The sequence below is a fragment of the Rhamphochromis longiceps genome, linkage group LG3, assembly GCF_057381845.1.
Source record: "Rhamphochromis longiceps isolate RC_006_pf linkage group LG3, R_longiceps_female_GT1.1, whole genome shotgun sequence".
Lineage (NCBI taxonomy): Eukaryota > Metazoa > Chordata > Actinopteri > Cichliformes > Cichlidae > Rhamphochromis > Rhamphochromis longiceps.
The window spans coordinates 2,038,221-2,062,026 of NC_140559.1; the positions used below are offsets into that span (position 1 = coordinate 2,038,221).

The following is a 23,806-nucleotide window of genomic DNA, read 5'->3' on the forward strand; positions in this document are numbered from 1 at the left end:
GTTTTTCTTTTGAGTCAGCAATAAAGCTGCTTTTGAGTACTTGTTTTCCTGTTTTTTCCTCGTTTTAAACCGGTATCGGTCCGATGCTGAACCAAATTACTGGATCGGATATCGGAGAGTAATTAAAATTGCAATCCTAAATAGGGATGCAACGAAACCAATTTTTTCAAACCGATACGATACCGATACTTGGATCTGAGTACTTGCCGATACAGAGTACATAAACCGCTACTTCTACCACACACACACACACACACACACACACACACACACACACACACACACACAAATACAATTAATTGGAAGAGAGGTTTTATTATATTCCCTGCCGATAAAAAATAAAATCTTAATAAAAATGACCACAAAAAATTTTCAAGTGAAAAATAAGCACTTCTGTTAAATTATTGCAGAGTCTCCACATTGTAATTTTACAAAATATCACTGAATTATTGGCACTGTCTCGAGCTTTCAGAATAATAAATAAACACTTCTGTGTGGAATAAAATAAATACAAATTAGGTTTGAGAATAAAATAAACTTTTATTGCAGTGTCCATATTGTAAACAAACAAACAAAATAACGAAAGTATTTGGCATTGACGAACAAACTCCTCATCAGTCCACTGTGCCGTTAAACCGAGGACTGACATCGCGCACACATTGCTTGTCTTTACCTCTTCAGAAAGTTTTGGCACCACTATCTCCCTGATGTGTGGGCAGTTGGGAATTTCATATCGCAGCTCGAGTATGCTGAGAAGATGGTGCAATCCTATGTTTTCCACGACCGGCATTGGCTGGTCATCCAGAGCGATAAAATGAGTCAGAGCCTCTGTTATTTAAGCTGCCCGTGGATTTTCTCTTGACATTTTTTATCACTTTTCCAAAACCTGGAAAAGTTGGTATCGGTTAACTTTTACGAGTATGAGTACACACACATTTTACAGTATCGGCCCCGATACCCGATACCAGTAGATACCCGATACCAGTATCGGTATCGGTGCTTCCCTAATCCTAAATACAAACTTAACAATGTGGTATATGTAGTGTATAGTGTATGCTGTACAGTGCAGCGAGGAATGCCCAGACCTCTACATTGGAGAGATCATACAGCCACTTCACAAGCGCATGGCACGACATAGAAGAGCCACCTCCACAGGACAAGACTCAGCGGTCCATCTGCATCTTTCAAGGATGCCAATGTTCACATTTTGGACAGAAAGGACAGATGGTTTGAAAGAGGAGTAAAAGAAGCCATCTATGTCCACTGTGAGCAACCATCTTTGAACAGAGGCGGTGGCTTATGACACCAACTCTCTGCCATCTATAATCCAGTTTTGAGATCCCTTCTCAGACGTCTTAACGCCCACTCACATCCTGGGCCGTCTGACCTCAGGAAATCACATCATAGGGTGGGGCCAGGTTTCACAGTGAGCTCACCTGAAACCCTGGCTGATTGTGACCCACACCCGTTTTCACACCTTGGCTCATGTGATTAGGTAGAGGATCATCAGGGGGTCCTTTGTCCCTCTTTGGGGGGTTACTCCCACTAGGTTTATATCTGGGACTCTCCACCATTTGACCTTAGAACTGAAGAAGCTTCTCGGATGAGAGGTGAAACGTCTTCAAGCAACCTAAAGAAGTCCAGACGCTTTTCTTTCCAAGCTCCTTAGACAGATTGTTGATTGAGCATTTTTATACACCGAGTGTTGTTCTTCCTTCAGCCCAAAGATCAAAGAATTGGGATATTTAACAGAACATTTCAAGTTTCTACACATCAATACAACCGTTATAGCCCATTTTTAAAAAATATGTATGCATTAAGTGCATAGTAACTACATAAATTGCAAAAAAAAAGAATAATAAACTACAAAAAAACTGAAAATAATTTTTGTTTTGTTTTTTACACATATTTCTACTTAGAGAAATTTAAGAGGTTTATCCCTCAAAACTGTAAATACCAAAAAGTTGCACAAAATAGTTTCCCACCACAGGAAATTTATTTTGAGTGCCTTCATAGTCTTATTTTTGAAATACACCAATTTATGATATTGGTACCGGACATAAAAAAGTGGTATCATGCCATCTCTAGTTGTAACCAATGACAAGCCTCTTGTTCACAGTCACTCATGGATAAATCCCATGAACTCTCAACTGGCAAGCATATATGAACTGAGTAGGACCTAGTGTGTACCACTTCTACAGTTCTGTGACACAGAAATGGAAGGTCAGCATCATGGAAGAGGGGTGAGGATGCGGGGGGAACAAAACAGGGGAAGACGCCACATACATAGGCAGATTCCTAATGAAATTGGGGCAACACTTGTTGTCCATGTTGTCAATCGCGGCCTCAAAGTGGATGAGGCTTGTCGGAGGGTGCAACCAAATGTTGGAAGAACCACTGTGAATTCAATCATTCAAACATTTCATAGGCAGAACAGGTATGTATAGTATGGGACAGTAATCCAACATTTCATAATATCTCATGTTTAGTGTGCATTACTGTAGTTTTACTGTAATTTGCACCACAAAGGATTGAAAGACAGGCTCGCAGAGGTGGAAGACAGCCCCCTTTTACCCCGCAGTAAGAGGAAACTATTTGTGCAATGGTGATTGCAAACAATGCAATAAAGTTGAAAGAAATTCAAAGCGCTGTCATAGAGGATAACGGTGTATTTGGCAATATTGGATCTGTGTCAATTGCAATAATGGACAGAGTGCTCAAGAGAAAAGTAATGTGCATGAAACAATTGTACAAAGTGCCATTTGAACGGAAAAGTTAAAGAGTGAAGGAGATCGGTCACCAGTATGTACAGGTAAAACATGTCTCGTATACTCTAATGTTTAGCACTGTAAACTGTTTTACTTTGTGTAGTTTCATGTAGTAGACTAGCAATTCTGTTTCCATATTCACAGAACATGCAAAATGCATTATGTTACACTGGATAGGGAACCACTGCACACATTCATATATGTTGATGAGGCGGGTTTCAATCTGGCCAAAGGCAGAAGGCGTGGAAGAGATCGCTTTGGACAGACAGCAACCACTGATGTCCCAGGTTGGCACGGAGGGAATGTTACAATATGTGCAGCCAACTCAGACAATGGCATCCTCACCCATATTCCCTTTTTGTTCCATATAAACACAACATCTCCTGACTTTTCAGACACTCTTTACAGGGACATAGTCCCTGAGAATGAGAGGGGTGGAGGCCAACTCAACATGAATGTTGTTGTGTGGGATAATGACCGTTTTCACCACTCACATCTGGTCATAAAGTGGTTAGCAGCACATGACACAATGCTGGTTGAACTTCTCCCTCCCTGCTCCCCATTCCTTAATCCAAAAGAGGAGATTTTCTCTGCCTGGAGGTGGAAGGCCCTGCTAGCAGCCATGGATGCAGCATGAGACGACATTACAGAGTCATGCAGAGGGTGGATTCGCCACTCCAGGAGATACTTTCCTCGTTGCATCGCAAGGGATGATATCCGTTGTGATGTAGATGAAATTATGTGGCCAGACAGACAGGAATGTCTGGATGTGCCACAAAACCCTAGAACTGAGGAAGCTTCTTAGATGAGAGGTGAAGTGCCTTCAAGCAACTTAAAGAAGTCCAGACGCTTTTCTTTCCAAGCTCCTTTAATAAGTTAAGTATCATTTCCTGTAACTGGAGCTATATCAGCACATGAACTGTGTAAAGATGAATGATGAATTAATAAGAACCCCTGTTTTGTTCACTGGTAAGTCATTTGAGGAACTTTTTCCACTATAGTTTTGAAGTGCAACATCACTCTCAACCCAACTGTATATATATAAAACCCTATTTATTGGACATTACTTTTTAAAACTGGTTTGTATATTTGTACATTTCTCTTTTCTTTGCTTTAACCATCTTGTGACTCTTATCTAACAATTGCATTTTTTTAAATCTTTACTGTGACCGAAAATTTCCTCACTAGCTTTTTATTAGAGAAATGCATTTAAAGCATTGAAAAGCTAAATAAAGAAAAGTCAGTTGAGTCTTTTTAAAGATTGCAGTTGATACATGCTTCATTTTAATGCTCCAGTAAATTCATTATTTTTTTTCATGAATTGTTTTTAAAATCATTATGCCATGTTTCAAAACAGAAGTAAAAACAACGACATCAAAAACTATTTGTTAAACTTTGTGCATAATGTTAATGCAAGAACCTGAGAGCAATCGATAAAAGACAAGGACATTTTACTTTTACTCGAGTTCCTTTGCTCAGAAAAGTCTTTTATGTTTGTGGTCAAATTGACCCCAGGAATCGAAACCTTTCAAAGATGACCTCCATATAATAGAAATAAATAAGTCAAACTTAATGATATTTTTAAGTAGCAGATTACTACTAAGTTGATCAGAAATAATACATTAAACTAAGTCAAATAAAAGAAAATGTTAGATGAACTTAATTTAATTTAGCAGCACTATTTTCTTTTAATTACACTTACAATTCCTAATTTATTTAATATCAATACCAATGTATGTACATTCATTATCTGCAGCCAGTTCTTTCCCTTTACAGTCATAGTCCCTATATTTAAAATCCTTACTCTTACACACCACGCTGCCTTTACCTCTCTCTATTTACACATATTTCCCTGTCCTCCTCCTTTGTCTAAGCCCAGCAGTTTGTAATGGCGCTGTTATTAGCAAGTGTTAACTCAGGGCACATCCAGTATGGAAATTCAATTCTTATCCACATTTTATTTGGCAGTGATTTGACGTCAGGTGTCAATAATGATGCAACTCACAGCATTTTGTCTGGGCTTGGGACAAACTATAGGTTTACGCTGGCTTGTTGTTAATAACAGTAATAATAAGAATGAGGAGGAAAAGAAGTGAAGAGAAAAAATATTTATTCCCTAAGCTGTAGAATTGCCACGAATCAACAGCCAAAGCTTAAAAATCTATTTGGTTCAATAGATATCATTATAAATAACAACAAAACAACAAAATATTAACAAAGGAAGATAATTTTACATTAATGCAGGTGTTGTGGTAGGGGGAGATAAAGATTTTCTGACTGTTCTTGTGGTTGATGTGTTAATAAAAAAAAAACTGTACATGTAATCTGATTACCCAAATGACATCAGTCTGCCTCTGTGTGTTTATAGGCTACATTTCAAATGTTTAAGATATTAATATTACTGACCTGAGAGCAGCAGGATGAGCAGTAAACAGGTTTCTTCCATTCTTCTGTTTAATAGATACTCATCATGATTATTATTGTACTGTAATTATTATCAAGTGTTTATCATTTAAGGTTTCTCTTCTCCAGTCTAATAAGTATATAGTTTATATGCATATCCAAAATAATTCTATTCAATACTTTTTAAATATTTCAAAACTATCATGTCTTAAAAACGGTTTAAATCATCATTTCTAAGTTTTAGAATAATGGATATAATATAAACATATCCAAGAATATAACTTTAGGATTAATGATGCATAACTTACCTGACAGCTTGTGTTCTCCTCTGTTGACTGAAGCTGACTTTTAAGAAAGTCTTTGTTTGTTCTTTTCATATATTTTACTGTCAAATGAGGAAAGCAGAAGGGAGTGACCTCTCTGTAGAAACACACTTTTATCTAAACTATTATTGTATGTTCTGAGCTCTGACCAGTTTATTGATTATCCCCTTAGCTTCTCTAATTGGAGATCTTACGAAAACTTGTTAAACATGAAAATGTTTCAAACTGAATACTGTATATGTAAATGTTTGATATCTTCAAGTGGGCCTATCTGTAATTTTCAGAAAGGTAACACGTGGACATGCAGGTATGTTCTATAAAACCTTTGAGGCAACAAGTTTTCTGAGTCTATACAGTCATGAAACGTTTTTGCAGTGGCACCAAAGTGTTAAACTTTTATTTAACATGTTTCAAGGTGTGCCTCGATGCTCGATGCAGATCTATCATTAATAATTTTCTAATAATTCAATTCAATTTTATTTATATAGCACCAAATTATAATACATCAGACATAATACATGTGAGGCCAAAAGACCACTAACTATACATCAATGCATTTAATCAGAATCAGAATACTTTATTGATCCCTGGGGGAAATTATTTTTTGTTACAGTGCTCCATTATAAACCAACATTAAGACAAGACAGACAATACACTAACTAAGAATAGTACAATATATACATACATACATACATACATACATAAGTCAACAACAAGAACCTAACCACATTCAAATGCCATTTAAGCAGTTTATTATTAAAATATGATCTATACCAGTGTTTCCAAACCACTGTGCCACAAGAAATTATCAGGTATGCCTGGAAAATTATCTGGTTCCACCTGATTAGTACTCAAAGTACGGGCTAGTAACGGGCAGAACAATTACAATCTCTACCACTAGAGGGGAGTACAACTACCAGCTGTAATTAAATTGGTTGCCAACTGCCGGAAAAACAGAAGAAGACGTAGAAGAAATTACATATTAGTCGTAATATGTGTGAAATAGCAATAAATAAATATTTAAAAAGAAAATAGTAGTCAATCTCACCTGGGTCCTGGAGAAAATTTCGACCCAGATGAAGGCCCCATCATGAGTAGTGGAAAAAAGTGTTGTTAAAAATAACAGTGCATAATAATCAATGTTGATGTTGATCAAGTAGATGTCCCGGACTCTACTATTAATAATACAGCAGGGTCCGTGTACTTTTCGGTATTTGAAGTTTCGTTTCAGAAAGTATAATTTAAAAAAGAAAATGAGACACTTATTTAATTCTCAACTTAAAAAGCTAAAATGAAAAACGTAAAACAATTGTTTTTTTCATTTTGTCCTTTCGCACATCAGAAACGAAAAACCCAAGAAAAAAGAACGAGAAAGGGCCCTTTATTTATTTTGTCTGAACCGGAAGTTTTAGTAGGTCAACAACCTGTACAAGTGATGCGCAAACTTATGGCAAACACTGTAGTGTGGACATCATGACGTTGGAAAAATACTCAGACGTGATCATGGAGATGGCAAAACAAGGCCTGTCATCGGAAATTATATCAGAGCGTCTGTCATATGAACACGGGGAAGTGAGAGGATTTTCTGCGAGAAATGTTAGAAAGTTTTGTGCTGAGCAAATCACTAGCTGTCGACTCTCGGACACACGGTTGGAGCTTGAGGTGACACAAGCTATAAATGAGGTAAGGTACTTTCTTCCTTCACCTTATGACTGTGTATGGTTGTCTTAACTGGGTTGTAAGGGGGTTAGTCTAGACTGTGTGCGCGCGCCCGCGCGTTTTAGCGTCTTGCGGGTGGTGGGTAACGTTAGTTATTTTAAAGATGTCTCTCACTGGTATTTGTACAGTTAATTAGCACAATACTTTAGCTTTACACATTTGCTTTCAGAATAAGCTACTTTACATTTGTTGTTCTAGTAGTAGCATGATCTTTTATTTTAAACAGGTGGGCCCAACATATGGCCGCAAAATGATGAAGGGCTATCTGTCCACAAAAGGGGTACATGCTGCAGAGGGACGAATTGGGTCAATTTTAAGAGAGGTGCATCAACCTTATCATGAAGCAAGACGCCAGGTAGCCTATGTTATTTAATCTTCCACTAGAACTGTATTCCAATGTTCTTTGTCATATTTGTGATATACATCATGTAATGGTAGGGCCTAATTCTGTTTAACAGATGTACGCCCTGCTTTAACAGTTACTTGACTCTTCCTCAAACGTATGATCAAATCTGCCTTTATCCAGTCAGCTGTCATTTATTTTTGTGATTTTTTTGTAAGGGAGCTCGGAATCTTAATCCCACACCGTACCATGCTGAATGCATGGGGCACAAGGTTCACCTGGACCAAAACGAGAAACTTGTAATGTTTGGAGTCACCCATGTTTTAGCTGTAGATGGATTCAGTAAAAAGATTGTGAGTCATTCCACAATGCCAATCAAAAACAACTTGAGCATCTATGAATATGTTTTCAGGTAATACAACCTCTCAAACCATTTATTTCATCTTAAGTGTTTTGATGGACATGTTAGTCATATTGGACATGAGCTGCACCCAAATTTACAATATTTGAATTTAAATTAGACATGCAACAGATGGGTCTGGTTATGTTCCTGAATATAATATATTAAGAACTTACCAAACATTTTGATCAACATTTTCTATTAATGTAAAAATAAATAAAATGGAATTGCACATGAATCATTTAACTACTTTATTGCAATTAATCAGTGTTCATTTATGAATGGAACAAGGTTCTTGGATTTCCACATATCTTTCAATTGTTCTGACATACATCTAAAGTCTGAGCATGACAGTGACATTGCAAAGAAACTTAAGAAATATATGTTGTCCTACTACAACTAAAATATTACCCAAAAAAAACATGAATGAATACATTCAAAATAATAACACCTTTGCTGGTCTTAAAGCAAAATAGTTAATAAATGTTCTTTATTTTTCCTGTACCAGACCTGCAGTGATCACCTATGGTATGTGGGACCAGGTGCGAGTAGACCATGGAAAGGAATTTTATTTAACACTGTTCATGCAAGAGATGCTGTCACATCATCGCTTCAATCAGGAGAGACTGCCTTATTTACAGACCTCATCCACAAGAGTAAGATTTAAGTACCATTAACATCAGCTGAAATTCTTATACTATTACGTGTACTACTACGTACATTTAAGACATGTTTCTTTTAACTCTTTTAGAACCACACAGTTGAAAGGATTTGGCCTGAAATCAACAACCGTGTCAACTACCCACTAAAAACTGCCCTACTCCAGCTGATGGACCAGGAGGAGATAGATATGGAGGATAACCTTGTGCGATACTGTGTGTCCAATCTAACCTGTCAGCTGTGTAACATTGGTCTTGCAAGTGTGGTAGAATCATGGAATGCTCATAGAATCCCAGGTAAAAAAAAAAAAAAAAAAAAGTCAGATTGCTTACAACCCTGATAATGAACATTTAAACACCTCCTCTATTTTTTACAGGAAAAGGCATACCAAATCACTTTGCAGAACATGGGTGTAAAAGAAGAATTTCTCCAGAGCTCTTGCCAAATGCACTTGAAGCAGCAGACCTTTACAGGCAGCACTTGGGATCTGCACTCAAAGAATATTCGACTTTTGGAGTTGATCCCTTCACAACCGAACAGGACAAACTTAGAACAGAGAGTCATTTTGCAGAAAAATATCCTGATATTTCACATTTGTTTTTTAGAGCCGTAAATGGTGACTTTATGCCATACAAAGAAGCTCTGCTCTGTCTCATAAACATAACTCAGAGAAATGTATGAACCACTGCATCTGTAAACTGTACAGAACAGACAAAAAAAAAATCAACTGACTGTAAACATTTGTGTGTACACACTACATTACTCCTCTGCAAAAAAAGATTTCAATACAGAAAATGCAGCTGTTAGACCAGTAATTTGTAGAACTCCGTTGTTACTCTCCCTGCATTTTGCACAGTGCTGTGATGTCTCTTGCCACTGTTCCACACATGTCTTGCAGCCAATAATGCTTCTGCAGCACAGTGAAAACACTGGATCCTCAATGATGTCTGCAAAAGTAAATCAGATAAGTGAGACTGTTATCCATTTATGTTGAATTTAGTTCAAACTATAGGTTCAAAGTCAGTCTTGACATAAATTTACAGACAGCATGCAGAATATTTTTGGTTATTCTGTAATTCCTCTTGTTCACGCTGTTCTGAGAAAGTCCCTGTCTATATTTTTGTCTATAATTGATGAGGGGCAAAATCAGTACATTTTCTCAATTAGCAAGCAAGAAAAATGAAAAAGTTACAGGTACTTGATTCAATATATGCAACTACAGTCCCATTTTAAATGTGAACTTTTTAGTTTTACATTACTGTGAACAGTGTACCGTCACCCATACTGACATTGTAATCAATTTGAAAAGCTATACTTTCATAGTCAAGATTGCAAGGAGAACCCAAATTAAATGTGCATGTAAACTTTTGAATGTTATGTTACAGTAGACCTGCATCTTGATTGTCTGTGCCTAAGTATTTAAATGGACACTGCTGAATAAAGAGCCTATGTTTGGTAAAAAAATGTTTGTCCAAAGTAATGATTGAATGTGGTTTGACATTGTTTTAATTGTAATTAAAATGTTAGTGTAGATGTAATGTATTTACTAAGCAACATTTGAACATACTCATACAAACCACGCAGCTAAATCCCTCCTTGAGTGTCTGCAGCTTGGGGGTTGTGACTTTCTGGGCAACTGCAAGATCAGTGAGCTCTTTGATTGCTGCTGTGACAGCTGGCAGACTTTGAGATGCCAACACCAACTCTTCTATTTTGTCACTCACTTCTCCCAAACTGGCACTGTCATCATCTTTACGGCTGCTACAAATAAAAATGGATAATCAGATGTCAAAGCTACTTACTGGCTTAAAGAAACATCACATCACTTACTGATAGATGATGATTTATGTAGTGATGTCTTACTGCTATTATAGGATTTAAATCAAATTAATTCTTCTATATTGATGTTCATCCTATAGTATATACATATTTATTCACATACCTCAGTTTCTTCCTCTTTGTTCCCTGGAGGCAATTAAAGTCTTGTTCAGGCACAGCAAGAATTTTTCGTGCATTTTGTCTCCAGTACTGTGACCCTACAGATGAAAAACAAAACCAAAGAAACCTGTTTAGAAGCCAATACCATATTACCCAATAAATATTACAAAGAGTCTGGTAAGACATGTCTCTCCATAAGATATGGGCTTTAGCTGTAATATTATGGCTCACCTGTTGTGCCCTCCGACTCCAGAATTGCATTGCCCTGTGCATCTGTCAAAATTATTGGGTTGTAATTACCAATGGCATCTTGCACTTTTCCTACTATCCCTTGAAGCGTAGCCTCAGACTCCAGGAATCGTACAACCACCATTCTATTGGGAATCAACCTCCCACCAACTACATCTGCAAAGTACACTGATCTGTAAAACAAAACATAATAATTTTACATATCTTGTAAAAGACAGCAGGCCACAAATCCATTCAGTGATTGCTATAGGCAAATTGTACTAAAACAGCTTTGCTATTCTTAACAATTCAACTATCCATGCACCTTATGTTTCTTTTTATTTTGCCTGTTCTGTAATTTAATATTCAAGAACACAGACTCATCCTACCTCTGAAATGTTTTGGAGGACATAGGGGAACTTGAAGTAGCCTGCTGTGAACGTGAAGGTGCAGACGCTGCCACAGCTGGTGCTCGCATAAATGCAAAACGCTGCCCGCTGGAACCTGCTGTTGGAATTGACTCCATGTCTTCATAGTGACCTCTGGGTGTAAGGTCTAATGCGCTGAAAACACCAGAGACCGCACCGGGGAACATAGCCACGTTTGAATCATCCGTGATGTACAGAGTATGCGCGGATACCTGTTTAAGAAAAGTTTCCGTAAATCACGTTGCTCTGCTAACGTGTTACTCCTGTGCACACGGTTAATAGGCTCTAAAGGCTTACTTATTAGCTAGTAGCCGGTAAAAGTCAATGAATAACTATTTACACATTAGCACATGTGCACAATTCACATATTAGCACAATGAAGACGGCTAGACATAGTATTAGTAAAAGTAGGCCTACATGAAATCACCAAATGTTAACGTTAGCCGTTCCGCAGTAAGGAAGAACAATAACGTTCATAAAAAAACTGCTGAAAGCAAAGTTTGCGAAGTTTACATATCTACCTGAAAGATGCGACCCAGTTTTTCTGCAGTCATGTCTTCGTCCCGGAGTGTCACTCTCTTAGTTTTCCTAAAAACAACGTAATGGTCCATCCTCTGTTTATTCCAGTGTAACTTTAAGGCCGTCGATCTCTTGTGTGGGGGACGGTGTGCGCGCGCCATAAAAAAACGCGCAGAAGAAGTACTTCCCGTTTCAGACATTGAAAATGCGTCTATTTTTTTGTTTTTGCGCTAGTATACTTTCATTATTTGAATCACGAAGAAATCCAAAAAAGCACGTCTAATTTTAAGTGTATGACGGCTATTTGTTACCACCGAATGAAAAAACAAGTTATTTTCGCCCATTTTATTCTTTATCAAAAATTAAAAAAATGAAAATTCTTTTAAATATCGTTTTTTCGTTTTGGTTTCTGAAACAAAACTTCAAATACCGAAAAGTACACGGACCCAGCAGTCCCTCATTTATCGCAGGAGTTACGCTTTAAAAATAACCCGGGGTAGGTGAAATCCATGAAGTAACCAACTTGATTTTTTTTTTACATTTATTATAGATGTTTTAAGACTGTAAAACCCCTCACTACATGCTTTATACACTTTTCTCAGACAGGCATGAAGCTGACTTTTAAGAAGGTCTTTGTTTGTTCTTTTCATATATTTTACTGTCAAATGAGGAAAGCAGAAGGGAGTGACCTCTCTGTAGAAACACACTTTTATCTAAACTATTATTGTATGTTCTGAGCTCTGACCAGTTTATTGATTATCCCCTTAGCTTCTCTGATTGGAGATCTTAAGAAAAATTGTTGAGCAGGAAAATGTTTTAATTTAATGCTTCAAACTGAATACTGTATATGTAAATGTCTTCAAGTGTTCCTATTTGTAATTTACAAAAAGGTAGCAAGTGGACTTGCAGATATGTTCTACAGAACCTGTGACGCAACAGGTTTTTTCTATACAGTCATGAAACGTTTTTGCAGTGGCATCAAAGTATTAAACTTTTATTTAACACGTTTCAAAGACTTTTATTGACAATAAAACAACTACATGTAGCTGGAAGTGGTGTCACTCCCAAAACTAAATATTATGGTATTTTTGGCCATGTGACCATACCTGTGCTTTTTAAAAACCAGGAATTCTGTAAATGGTGTGCCTCGATGCTTAAAGAAACACACGCAAGGTTACGCTAAAATGATTCTGCTTCACCAACATGCAAACCATTAGGAAAATCAAGCTGTTAATAAGTTTAAAAAAAACAAAGCAAATTAACTCAGGCGTGGTTCTAGGAACAGGCGCAGTTGTTAGTAGGATTAAGTGGGGAAGGATTGTTGAGTCTGTGCTCGTCATTTGTCTCCATGCGTTAAGGACACTGTAGAGTTTGTCACTGAATCTCAGGGATGGGAACGCTTAAGCTTCTAAGATAAGATAAGATAAGATAAGATAAGATAAGATAAGATAAGCATTATTTGTCCTACATGTGGGAAATTTGTTTTGCCACAGCAGGAAGTGGGTGTCTGTAGCTCAGGTGGCAGAGCAGGTCAGCCACTAATCAGAAGGTCGGTGGTTCGATCCCAGGTTGCCTCCTGGCTGCATGCCAAATATCCTTGGGCAAGATACTAACCCCATGTTTGCCTACTGGTGGTGGTCAGAGGGCCCGGTGGCGCCTGTGTCCGGCAGCCTCGCCTCTGTCAGTGCGCCCCAGGGCAGCTGTGGCTACAATGTAGCTTGATGTAGCTTGCCATCGCCAGTGTGTGAATGTGTGTGGGTGAATGCCTGAATGTAGTGTGAAGCTCTTTGGGGTCCTTAGGGACTAGAAAAGCGCTATACAAATGCAGGCCAATTTACAGTGCAAAGGTTATATAGCAAAAAATAGAATACAATAAGAATACAAAACTGTACAGAATAGAATAAAATAAAATACTATATACAGTAGAATAAAATATACAACAGGATAAAAATACAATACAAATTCTATATGTAACTGAGTAAAAATACAACTTTGTCAGAAAAAGAGTATTGCACTTAGTCTTATTGCACATGTGTGGATGTGTGTGTTTGATCAGTTGAAGTCTTTGTTGTGGAGTCTGACAGCAGTGGGGAGGAAAGACCTGCGAAATCTCTCCGTCCCACACCGTGGGTGCCGCAGTCTCCCACTGAAGGAGCTGCTCAGTGCTGTCACAGTCTCCTGCATGGGGTGGGAGATGTTGTCCATCAGGAATGACAGCTTAGCCGCCGTTCTCCTGTCACTCACCACCTCCACTGGGTCCAGAGGGCATCCTAGAACAGAGCTGACCCTTCTGATCAGCCTGTTCAGTCTCTTCCTGTCCCCGGTTGAGATGTTGGAAACCCCAGCAGACCACACCACAAAAGATAGCTGAGGCCACCACAGAGTCATAGAAGCTCTTCAGGAGTGGGCCCTCCACTCCAAAAGACCTGAGTCTCCACAGCAGGTAGAGACTCTGCCCTTTCCTGTAAAGGGCGTCTGAATTAGGAGTCCAGTCCAGTTTGTTGTTCAGATGAACACCAAGGTACCTGTAGCTGTCCACAGCCTCAGTATTCATACCTTGGATGTTCAGTGGTTGCAGTGGAGGTTGTTTGTGCCTGCGGAAGTCTACCACCAGCTCCTTGGTTTTACTGGTGTTAATCTGGAGGTAGTTCAGCTGGCACCAGTCCACAAAGCATTGGGTCAGCATCATCTGCTCCAATGCTAGGTTGGTAGGCAAACTGAAGTGGGTCCACTGATGAGCTCACCAGGCGCCGAAATTGAGCCAGAAACAACCACTCCAGGGTCTTCAGGGTCAGCTAAAAATAATTTTTGTATTCACTAAAATATAAATTTTAAGTCGTCCTAAACCTAAATCATGATCATCATTCAAACAACCAGCAAAATATTCCTGAGTTGTCTGCTCAGTACATTGGGCGTGGCTGTAGCTCAGGAAGTTGGTGGTTCAATCCCTGGCTGCTCTGTCTCTGATGGATCCTTCTGTGTCAATTTATGATAGAAGAAATGTTGTAGTTGTGAAATGATTGTATAGATGTGTGGAATGAGGCATGTTGAGTGCTGAGGGAGAGTAGAAAAGATGCTGCATATGAACAAGTCCATTATTTTGGAACTTTACAGTGTTGTTTATTAGAGATTTACATCATTAATTTATTACTGAGACTAAGTGGAAGTTAAAATACAAAAATACATAAAATAAATATGTTTATGTGTGAATGAACAGAAATCTGTTAAAAACCTAAAATATAAATTAAAAATAACCATGCAGTGACACCTGATACACAGTAATCGCATCAATGCCAGCAAAATGAAGGAGCTAGTGAGTGACTTCAGCAAGAGGTCACCCCCTATTACACCAGTGAACATCCAGGATTTGGCAATTGAAATGGTGGAGGAGTATAAATACCTGGGTTTTCTGCTCTCTTTTATGTTGGAGTGGTGGAATGGCAGAGAGGGACAGGGGGAAACTTAACAAACTTTTCAAGATGGCGCGGCCATGTCCAGACGCCTTCCTGACCGCTCTGCTCCGACTATCCACTTTTCTTGTTTTTTACTTTTTTTTTGCCCTGGTTGACATCCCAAAATCCTCTAATCTTATAGTATACGACAGCAGATCACTTGTAAACATCGGTGACAAGGTTGCACATCTAATCTTGGACAATTTTAAACCCGACCCATCCTGGCCGCCAGAGATTCTACGCGGCGCGGAGAACAACAAAGGACGGGGCGCTCATCCGAGGCGTAGAACAAAGAAGCGCCGGGGGAAACGCGCTGGCATTAGGAACAGACTGAGACAGCAGGCGCATTGCGCACCACTGCCCAGTATCCTACTGGCCAACATACAATCCATGGAGAACAAGCTCGATGACCTAAGAGCAAGAGTCACCTTCCAACGTGACATGAGGGACTGCAACATTCTGTGCTTCACGGAGACATGGCTGACCCCCACTGTGCCGGACTCCGTCGGATTCCACAGAGGAGGGGCCTGAAAACTGAAGGCTCTGCCTCCCATTCTACTTTTAAATACTCTAGGAACAACAAGTAGGCCTGCAGAGCGAGAGCGAAGTGCTCTAATAGGGTGATATGGTACTACAAGGTCATTAAGATAAGATGGGGCCTGATTATTTAAGACCTTGTATGTGAGGAGCAGGATTTTGAATTCAATTCTGGATTTAACAGGAAGCCAATGAAGGGAAGCCAAAACAAGAGAAATATGCTCTCTCTTTCTAGTCCCTGTCAGGACTCTTGCTGCAGCATTTTGAATTAGCTGAAGGCTTTTCAGTGAGTTTTTTGGACATCCTGATAATAATGAATTACAGTAGTCCAGCAAGTAATAAATGCATATATATATATATATATATATATATATATATATATATATATATATATATATATATATATATATATATGATGACGTCACAGAGCAGAATCATTCTGTCCAATAAAGGATCTCAGATCAGCTGCTGCCATCTTGTGGCCACAGTTGGTTACTGTCTCTGAAAGCTGCCTCATGTTTCCTGTTTTCCTGTTAACAAAGGTTGGAGCTCATCATGCTGAGAGGGGAGCAGCATTTGTCGGCTCTTCACACATGTTCATTATATTCTGATGATCCGGGATGGAGACAAAGTGTGATAAGTGTGTTCAGCACAACTAGTTTTGTAGTGGAGATATCAAAGATAGGCACGGCTGTGGCACTGATTCAGTCTTTGAGCACTACGGTCACCCCGGTGTGTCGGCCAGATCACCACTGAAGGCCAAATTGTCCCAGTGTATGAGAGAAGAAGGGAGCTTGAGGTTTGAGGCACTTTATTGTCACCACTCAATTTCTGGGGCTGTAAACACAGCGGGTGTACATAGGTGTGTGTGTGTGGTTTTCTACAAAGGAAATAAACAATGGAAATAACGATAAATAAAGAGAATAGACAAGTAAAACACTCAAATACAGACATAATACAATATAGTTAACATAATTAAATATAAAGATCACAAAAATATAGTACACTTCAAACTGCTCACACTATGCAACTAAACGGCATTAGTGCGAGGTTAAGTTACCGTGGGGACATAGGAACTTCCGATAGTTATAATATAAAAAAAAAGTAAAGCGTCCGCATTATAATCAGCTGTAATGCTCTTATTGCGAAGGGCAAGCAGGAACGCCATACTTCCGGTCGAACTATGTTTGCTATTTTATTAATCCTCGTACCTAATTGTTCGCTACAAACTCCGCTACTTTAAAGTAAACAATCACAAGCATCACATACAACATACAGAGAAGGTCTGATAACACAGGAATGACGTTATGGACATACGAGCGACCGTCATGCGTCAACAAAGCTAAACCGGGGTAAGCTAACAACATAAATTAGCATATGAAATGAGGGTGAACTCACGCGTTGCATGCGTGGCCTACCACTCCAACTATGGACTACATTAGCTCCTAAATGGTAACATACTACAGTACTGACACAAACAATGGCAAAATACAACACAGGCCAATACTTACTTGTCATTTACGCACACATAACATTCCCCATTCAGTGCACCCCCTCCGGACCAACACTGCTCATCCGACATTAAACTGCCCACCTTATTAATCGTCACTAGAAGGTGGGCTGGCCCAAACTGACAGAAGACTGAACATTAAATGAACTTATATAAACTTATAAACACCAATAAAACTATTCTATGAACTTTGGGGCCTTTTATACAAGTTTATCTCATTACAGCAGTTTGATGTTTCCCTTTGAATCCCCCTGAAGATCCTGACAGTGAAGCACGTACATAATACTCCAGCCTTTCAACTCTGAGCTTATTTAGTTCTATTAATACACTGAAATCTCATTTGTGTCATGAAGAAAGTCTTTAATCAAACAGAATTCAAAGATCAGAAACATTTCATATATGGAGTTAAACATGAATCATTGTTTCAACAACATATTTATTGTTGTCATAAACAGACAAGAAGACAACAACAAACTGCTCCTCCCATTCAACACATGTCAGTCCATATCCCAGCAAACTAAATCATCTCCATTTACACATCAAATAGAAACATGAATCACTTGTAATGATTAGAAACTTGATAGAATTTCAAATCTAGTTTGGGGAGTCATTCAGTGAGAAACAGTGAAATGATTTTCCATGTGAAAAGGTGGACAGCAGAAACAGAAAGAAACAGTGAAACTAAAAGAGAAACAAAGAGCTTTGGAACAACGAGGCAGCAGGAGGACAGCTGCAGTTTAACAGCTTCAACTCACTGACAGGAAACAACATTAGAAATATCATCATCCTCAAAAAAGGGATTGGCCATCTCTTGAATTTATGTAAGCATCTTGCCTGAATTCAACACAATTGCCTTATACTTTAACCCTTTAAGACCTACCATAGAACCAAGTCCGCCAGAGCTTATATTATATTTTTACATGCTGTGGAACCATTTTTGGGAGCATTTCAAGTTGCTATACATCAATACAACCATTATAGCCCAAATTTTAATAATATGCATGCATTAAGTGCATAGTACTTACATAAATTGCAAAAAAGTGCAATAAACTACAAAAAAATTGAAAATCGTTTTTGGTTTTTTAACATATATTTGTAGTTAGAGAAATTTAAGAGGCTTATCCCTCAAAACTGTAAATACAAAAAAGTTGCACAAAATTGTTTCCCACCACAGGAAACTTATTTTGAGTGTCTTTATAGTTTTATTTTTGAAATACACCAATTTTCATATACTGCAGGAAAAACCAAAATAAATATTATAATGCAAATTTGCAAAAAAGCAGCAAATGCATCAAAATAAACTATTTCCAGCAGTGCAATATGAGTCCTAAGCATCCCAGAAACGACACAGAAAGTCATAAAGTCAAACATAACTTTTAAAAACACCAGTATAGGCCCTGAGGCCCTGATGGTAAAAAACTACATTTCCGCAAAATGACGTCACTTCCAGTTTCGGCCAGGTCATGGCGGACATGCGACAGTTCACGCTGATGGACGTAGGAAGTGTTATGAACAGCTGATCGGATCGGCAAAGTGTGTTTCTGGAATATTATGTTTTCGTTGCTGCAAGTGCTTTTTATGCAGTTTTTGCAAAGCTATATGTGGAAGGAAACTGTGACCTAGGACAAGCTGATGGCATAAGATGTAAGTACAACTCCTCCGGTTTCATATGCAAAAAAAAATATTGCGCTAGCTCACGTGGTTGCAGTCCTACCGGTATTTTAAAATAGTTACGCAAAATGGAGCGTGTCCGCTCCGACCGGCTTTAAAGGGTTAAAGTTAAGTGTAACTATATAGTGTAGAAATTACATGATATGCAGAGAGGGTATATAAAATTGTTCATATCATGTTTGAGGGAAATAAGTCAGTAATGTAACAATGCTAAATCTCCCAACACCGCATGCAATTTCCACTCGTGAGCTTCAGATTGTGGTTTGAGGAAGGTATCCATCTCAGTCAAGTCAAGCAGTCACCTCTACTTTTGTTGGTATACCAAAAAGGAAATTGGTTGGTTCTTACATTTACAAAAATCGAACTTATAATTTGAACAAAATAATTTCATGTTTTTGTGGTGAACGTAATGAAATCATGTAGGATCTATATGAAATTCATCAACTTAATTTGTTCTTGTTGAGATGACATGATACAATCTAGTAAGTTCAAGTTCAAATTTTATTCGCCACACGCAGGATGCCCTGCATGGTTCCGAATAGGTAGATATCTTCAGCGTCCTTGATCGACAGTCCCGCCAGGCACACGACCCTCCATGTCTGCATGGAGACATCGTGTACTCAGCAGGGAAAGTCCCTCCAGGGCACTCGGGCTCTCCCAAGCCCAGACTTCTTGTTGAGAAAAGGGTGTCAATAGCATTCAGAGACCAGTTGATCAAATCCTTAATTCTCTTTTAGGTTTTTAGACACAGACTGTGAGAGAGTGTTCCAGAGAAAGTAATACATACGAGACAAGACAAGGACACAAGAGGCTAAGCAGGGAAGATAAGGGAGAGGAGGAGAGGAGAAAAGTGCGACTGCCTTCGCCAAGAGCCAAACGAGAAGAGTGGTTAGTTGCTGGACTCATGAAATCAACAAGATCGCACAAGATTTCAAACTGCAGGACAAAAACCTACAGAAAAAGCTGCATCAAGCCTTGTAATTATAGCTTTCCTGCTCTCATTAAGTCTGGAATGGTGGCATTGTGTTTAGGGCAGTTACCTCACCGCAAGAAGGTCCTAAGTTCAAATCCACAGTCTGGCTAGTTTGCAGTGGGTTCCCTCTGGGTATTCTGGTTTTCTCCCACAGTTAACAGTCACACAATTGGAGTTGGGTGTGTTGGTTATTCCAAATTGCCTATGAATGTGAGTGCAAATGGTTGTTTATCTCTATGTGATAGAGCTGTCCAGGGTGTACCCTGCGGCTTAACCTATCGCAACGTAAGCCCTACAACCCGGATAAAGATAGGAGAATGGTAGTTGTTGTAAATCCATTCAATTTTTATGTTAGCCAGACTCTAGACTTTGTTGAACATGTCATATGTAATATGAAGACAACATGTAGTATTTAAGTCACCAAGTAGTATTGGGGTAACAGTTATTGAATAGTGTTGCAATAAAATGACAAAATTGTGAAGGACTAAAATATTCCGTATTATTGAATATGAATCAGGTGTGTTGATTTAAATAAGTTGTGTAAGTTTCTGCCAAAGCAAAAAAAAATGTGTGCAACCAATGTCCACTAATGAATTAAGTAAATCCAACATGCTCTTTTTTTAGTGCACTGACACCTTCAACGGACACACCTTCACTTTACGCAAAGTTTGAATATATGGGAACATCCTGTGAGTGAAAGTGTGTGTGAAGGTGTGTATGTGTGTGTTAGTATCAGGATCAGAGAACAACAGCTTTCCTCTGTTCCAGTCCAGATTCACTCTGATCCTCTGGAGCTTCTTCTGGACTGAGAGAGCAGTGGATGGAGCTGATGGTGAGCGTGCTGAGTATTTACCTTCATAGAACCATATTCTCCATAATCCAGACTGTATCAGTCCCTTCCTCTGCACAGACTCTGCTAACACACCCAGTTCCCACCCTTTACTGTCTCCAACTTCAACATCCCAGCTGTGAGTCCCTGAGTTAAAGCCCTCAGAGCCCAGGACAGAGTAGAACAAATCAAACCTCTCTGGATTATCAGGAAGCTGCTGCTTCTCTCCTCCATATCTCACACTGGTCAGATCTTCAGACAGGATGAGTTCTGGATGAGCAGTGTTTGGGTCCAGAATGAGAGGAGTGTAGGAGACCATGTCCTTCATGTTGTTCCAGATGTTGAAGGTCAGGTTGCCCAGGTGTTTGGCCTGGTCTATCAGAGCTCCTGAGGGCAGCTGTGGATCATCCAGCAGGGGGCAGCGCTGGACTCTTTCCACTGCAGCCTTGTAGTTGTGCAGGAATGAGATGTCTTCAGCTCTCAGCTCCTCCTCTGTGGCTCTGACTGTGTCTGAAAGAGCTGCTATCTCTCTGCTCAGAGCCTCCATCTTCTCCTTCATCATCCCACTCTTCTGCTCCTCTTCCTCCCTCAGTGCAGCCAGCCTGGCCTCCTCTTCCTCTGCTAGAAACTGGTGAAGCTCCTTAAACTGCTCCTTAATCTGCCTCTCTGTGTGTCGGGCCTGGACCTTAATGTGTTCTGCTGTTTGATCAAACTTCACTTGAACTCGTTTGCAAACCTTTAACTTCTTCTTTAAGGGCTCCAGAGTTTCCTGAAGTTCCTTCTTGTGTTGTCGTGCAGCTTCATCGATGGGTCTGAATCTGTGATTGGTGTGTTTTTCTGAGTCTCTGCAGACGACACACACTGGCTGCTGATGGTCCAGACAGAAGAGTTTGAGTTTCTCAGAGTGCAGACTGCAGAGAGCCTCTGAAGCTCTCTGATCTCTCTCCTGTAAGAACGACTCACGCAGGTTCTTTAAAGCCAGATTAAAAGGTGGATCCTCCCTTGAAGATCTTCTGTTACAAACTGGACACTCGTGTGTTGGTCTCTCTTTCCACCATCTCTTCAGACAGTCTTTACAAAAGCTGTGGCTACATGACAGAAGAACAGGATCTCTGAAGACCTCCTGACAGACCGGACAGCAGAGATCCTCCTCTGATCTAGAAGCCATTGAGTCTGTGAGTGAAGCTGAAAACAGCAGACAGGAAGTACAGTCAGTCCTGGCTCCCCTCCCTCCTCTACCACCTTCACTGTAACTTCCTTTGAGCCGTGTTTTTGCTCAAACTCACATTCAGTGTGTGGAGCGTCAGCAGCTTGAAGCAGCAGTGTTGGAGTTTTCCACTTTTCTCTCCTGTAGCTGGACTCACTCAGAGGAAGCTGCTAGTTTGGTCTTAGCTCAGTCTGATCGTCTGTGCGTCTCTCTTTACTGAGGACAAAGAACTTCCTGTTTCCTGGTTTGTTGCATTTGAGTGACGTAAGGGGAGGAGTAAAATGTTGCTGTTTCACCTGTGACTGAGGTGTGTTTCATTCCAGAGTTAAACTGTAATCCTGCCTTCAGGTCAAAAGCTATTAAACAGGTTTTGCATCATTTTCACCTTCACATGTCACAACATAAAACCTTTTGTTAATTCTATAAAATAAAGCGTGGCTCAGTCGTGCAGTTGTTTGGCAGCTTTTATTTCAGACTTTGTTCTGGTTATTGTTCAGGTTCCCTAGCAGTGGGAGTGTAATGCAGTCACACAAACACAGGTTTTGTTAAGGTGTATTCACTTTTTTGCAGACCAAAAAATTCAAATGGATCATAGATGTGCGTTTTTTGCTCCTCTCACTGAAGAACCAGCTGTTACTGTAACAGCAGCTACATTTCCATCAGACCAACACCAACATCAAATTGTCTTTGGGAAAAACTACAGCTCTAGATGGAAATTAATCTTTGAGTTTAAGTCCTGCTGTTTATTCCCTAAAGCACAATTACATTAATTCATTGATTATTTTACTCAGAAATTTCGTTTATTACCATTAAATATGTTTAAGAATTACACATTTACAATTCATTCATGAGTGCACCTGCAACGCTTACCTGTTGAAGATCATGGTTGATGTAATAGCATTATTTAAGACCAGCATCCACATCTCCTTTTTGCCAGTTTGTCACCTTTCTCTATATCCACCAGTCGCTCTGCCTGCAGCTCGCCCACTTCTCGGACATCCTTTTCACTTGGTCACCTGAGGCAGACTCAGCCTTTAGGCAACTAAAACATCTGTTCACTTCTGTACATCCTGACTCATCCAGACACTAGCAAACCATTCAATGCTGAGGCTGATGCCTCAACTGATGCTACAAGCCTGTGCCTTTTTTCCCATGGTTCAACCCCTACTGAGTGAAATTATGATGTTGGTGAGCGAGAACTGTTGGCCCTTGAGGAATGGTGTCTTCTGTTAGAGTGGACAGAACAATCTTTCATCATTTGGACCAACCATCAAAACTTAACGTACTTAAGAACTATCAAATGGCTTGCAGCCTGTCATGCCTTTGGGTCCCTGTTTCTTTTTACTTTTCTTTCTTTCTTTTTTTTTTTACTGTTTTTTTGTTGTTGTTGTTCTTTACTCTACCAGATCCCTGCAACACCAAACTAGATGGATTGTCACATCAATTCATCACCAACACAGATACAACTGAGCCCATTACCATCCTTCCACCCACCTGTAAAATCAGTTACTTTACCGAGGATATGGAGGGGGCCATTCATCAAGCTCTGGTATCAGCACCAGATCCCGACGCATGTGGCAGGGCCTGCAACACATCGCTGATTTCCAGCAGAGTAGCAGCAGAGTCACAGTCAGCTGCAAAACGCTACCAGATGAGCTGAGTTGTACGCTCGCTTCAACACCCTCAACACCAACCAAAACAGAGGAATTTTATCAGCAGAGGTAGCACAGAGCTCTTCACTCACTCTGACTTCGGCTGAGGTATGCAAGGTTCTGAGGAGGACTAACCCCTGAAAAGCAGCCGGCCCTGACTACATCCCTGGCCGTGCTTTGAGGGTCTACTCTTCAGAGCTGGCTGAGTTGTTTACAGACATTTTCAATTTGTCCCTCACATGGTCA

The 23,806-nt window shown here is 39.6% G+C and overlaps 3 protein-coding genes across 3 annotated transcripts; 1 reads left to right on the forward strand and 2 right to left on the reverse strand.

The window, feature by feature from the left end:
* Window positions 1-6,703: 6,703 nt before the first annotated feature.
* On the forward strand, window positions 6,704-9,297 carry LOC146672502 (uncharacterized). The gene is made up of 6 exons (XM_085386516.1): window positions 6,704-7,177; window positions 7,440-7,568; window positions 7,775-7,968; window positions 8,465-8,612; window positions 8,708-8,912; window positions 8,993-9,297. Exons 1-6 carry the CDS (start codon window positions 6,968-6,970, stop codon window positions 9,295-9,297), a joined length of 1,191 nt encoding a protein of 396 aa, XP_085242642.1. The 5' UTR covers window positions 6,704-6,967.
* Window positions 9,135-12,171, reverse strand: LOC146672503 (uncharacterized). The gene is made up of 6 exons (XM_085386612.1): window positions 11,732-12,171; window positions 11,172-11,422; window positions 10,786-10,976; window positions 10,559-10,652; window positions 10,184-10,377; window positions 9,135-9,563 (listed from the first exon to the last, which is right to left on the reverse strand). Exons 1-6 carry the CDS (start codon window positions 11,927-11,929, stop codon window positions 9,376-9,378), a joined length of 1,116 nt encoding a protein of 371 aa, XP_085242738.1. The 5' UTR covers window positions 11,930-12,171; the 3' UTR covers window positions 9,135-9,375.
* A 4,362-nt stretch (window positions 12,172-16,533) lies between these two features.
* LOC146672504 (nuclear factor 7, brain-like) lies at window positions 16,534-22,091 on the reverse strand. The gene has a single exon (XM_085386391.1). The coding sequence runs from the start codon at window positions 21,867-21,869 to the stop codon at window positions 20,493-20,495; it is 1,377 nt and encodes a 458-aa protein (XP_085242517.1). The 5' UTR covers window positions 21,870-22,091; the 3' UTR covers window positions 16,534-20,492.
* Between the last annotated feature and the right edge of the window lie 1,715 nt (window positions 22,092-23,806).

Excerpts from the sequence above, each read along its gene's own strand:
- LOC146672502 (XM_085386516.1), top strand. The coding sequence starts at position 6,968 with ATGACGTTGGAAAAATACTCAGACGTGATCATGGAGATGGCAAAACAA. Across the intron at positions 7,569-7,774 it reads ATCATGAAGCAAGACGCCAG|GGAGCTCGGAATCTTAATCC; the intron begins GTAGCCTATGTT and ends TTTTTTTGTAAG. Across the intron at positions 7,969-8,464 it reads ATCTATGAATATGTTTTCAG|ACCTGCAGTGATCACCTATG; the intron begins GTAATACAACCT and ends TTCCTGTACCAG.
- LOC146672503 (XM_085386612.1), bottom strand. The coding sequence starts at position 11,929 with ATGTCTGAAACGGGAAGTACTTCTTCTGCGCGTTTTTTTATGGCGCGC. Across the intron at positions 11,423-11,731 it reads AACTGGGTCGCATCTTTCAG|GTATCCGCGCATACTCTGTA; the intron begins GTAGATATGTAA and ends TTTCTTAAACAG. Across the intron at positions 10,653-10,785 it reads GGAGTCGGAGGGCACAACAG|GGTCACAGTACTGGAGACAA; the intron begins GTGAGCCATAAT and ends TTTCATCTGTAG.
- LOC146672504 (XM_085386391.1), bottom strand. The coding sequence starts at position 21,869 with ATGGCTTCTAGATCAGAGGAGGATCTCTGCTGTCCGGTCTGTCAGGAG.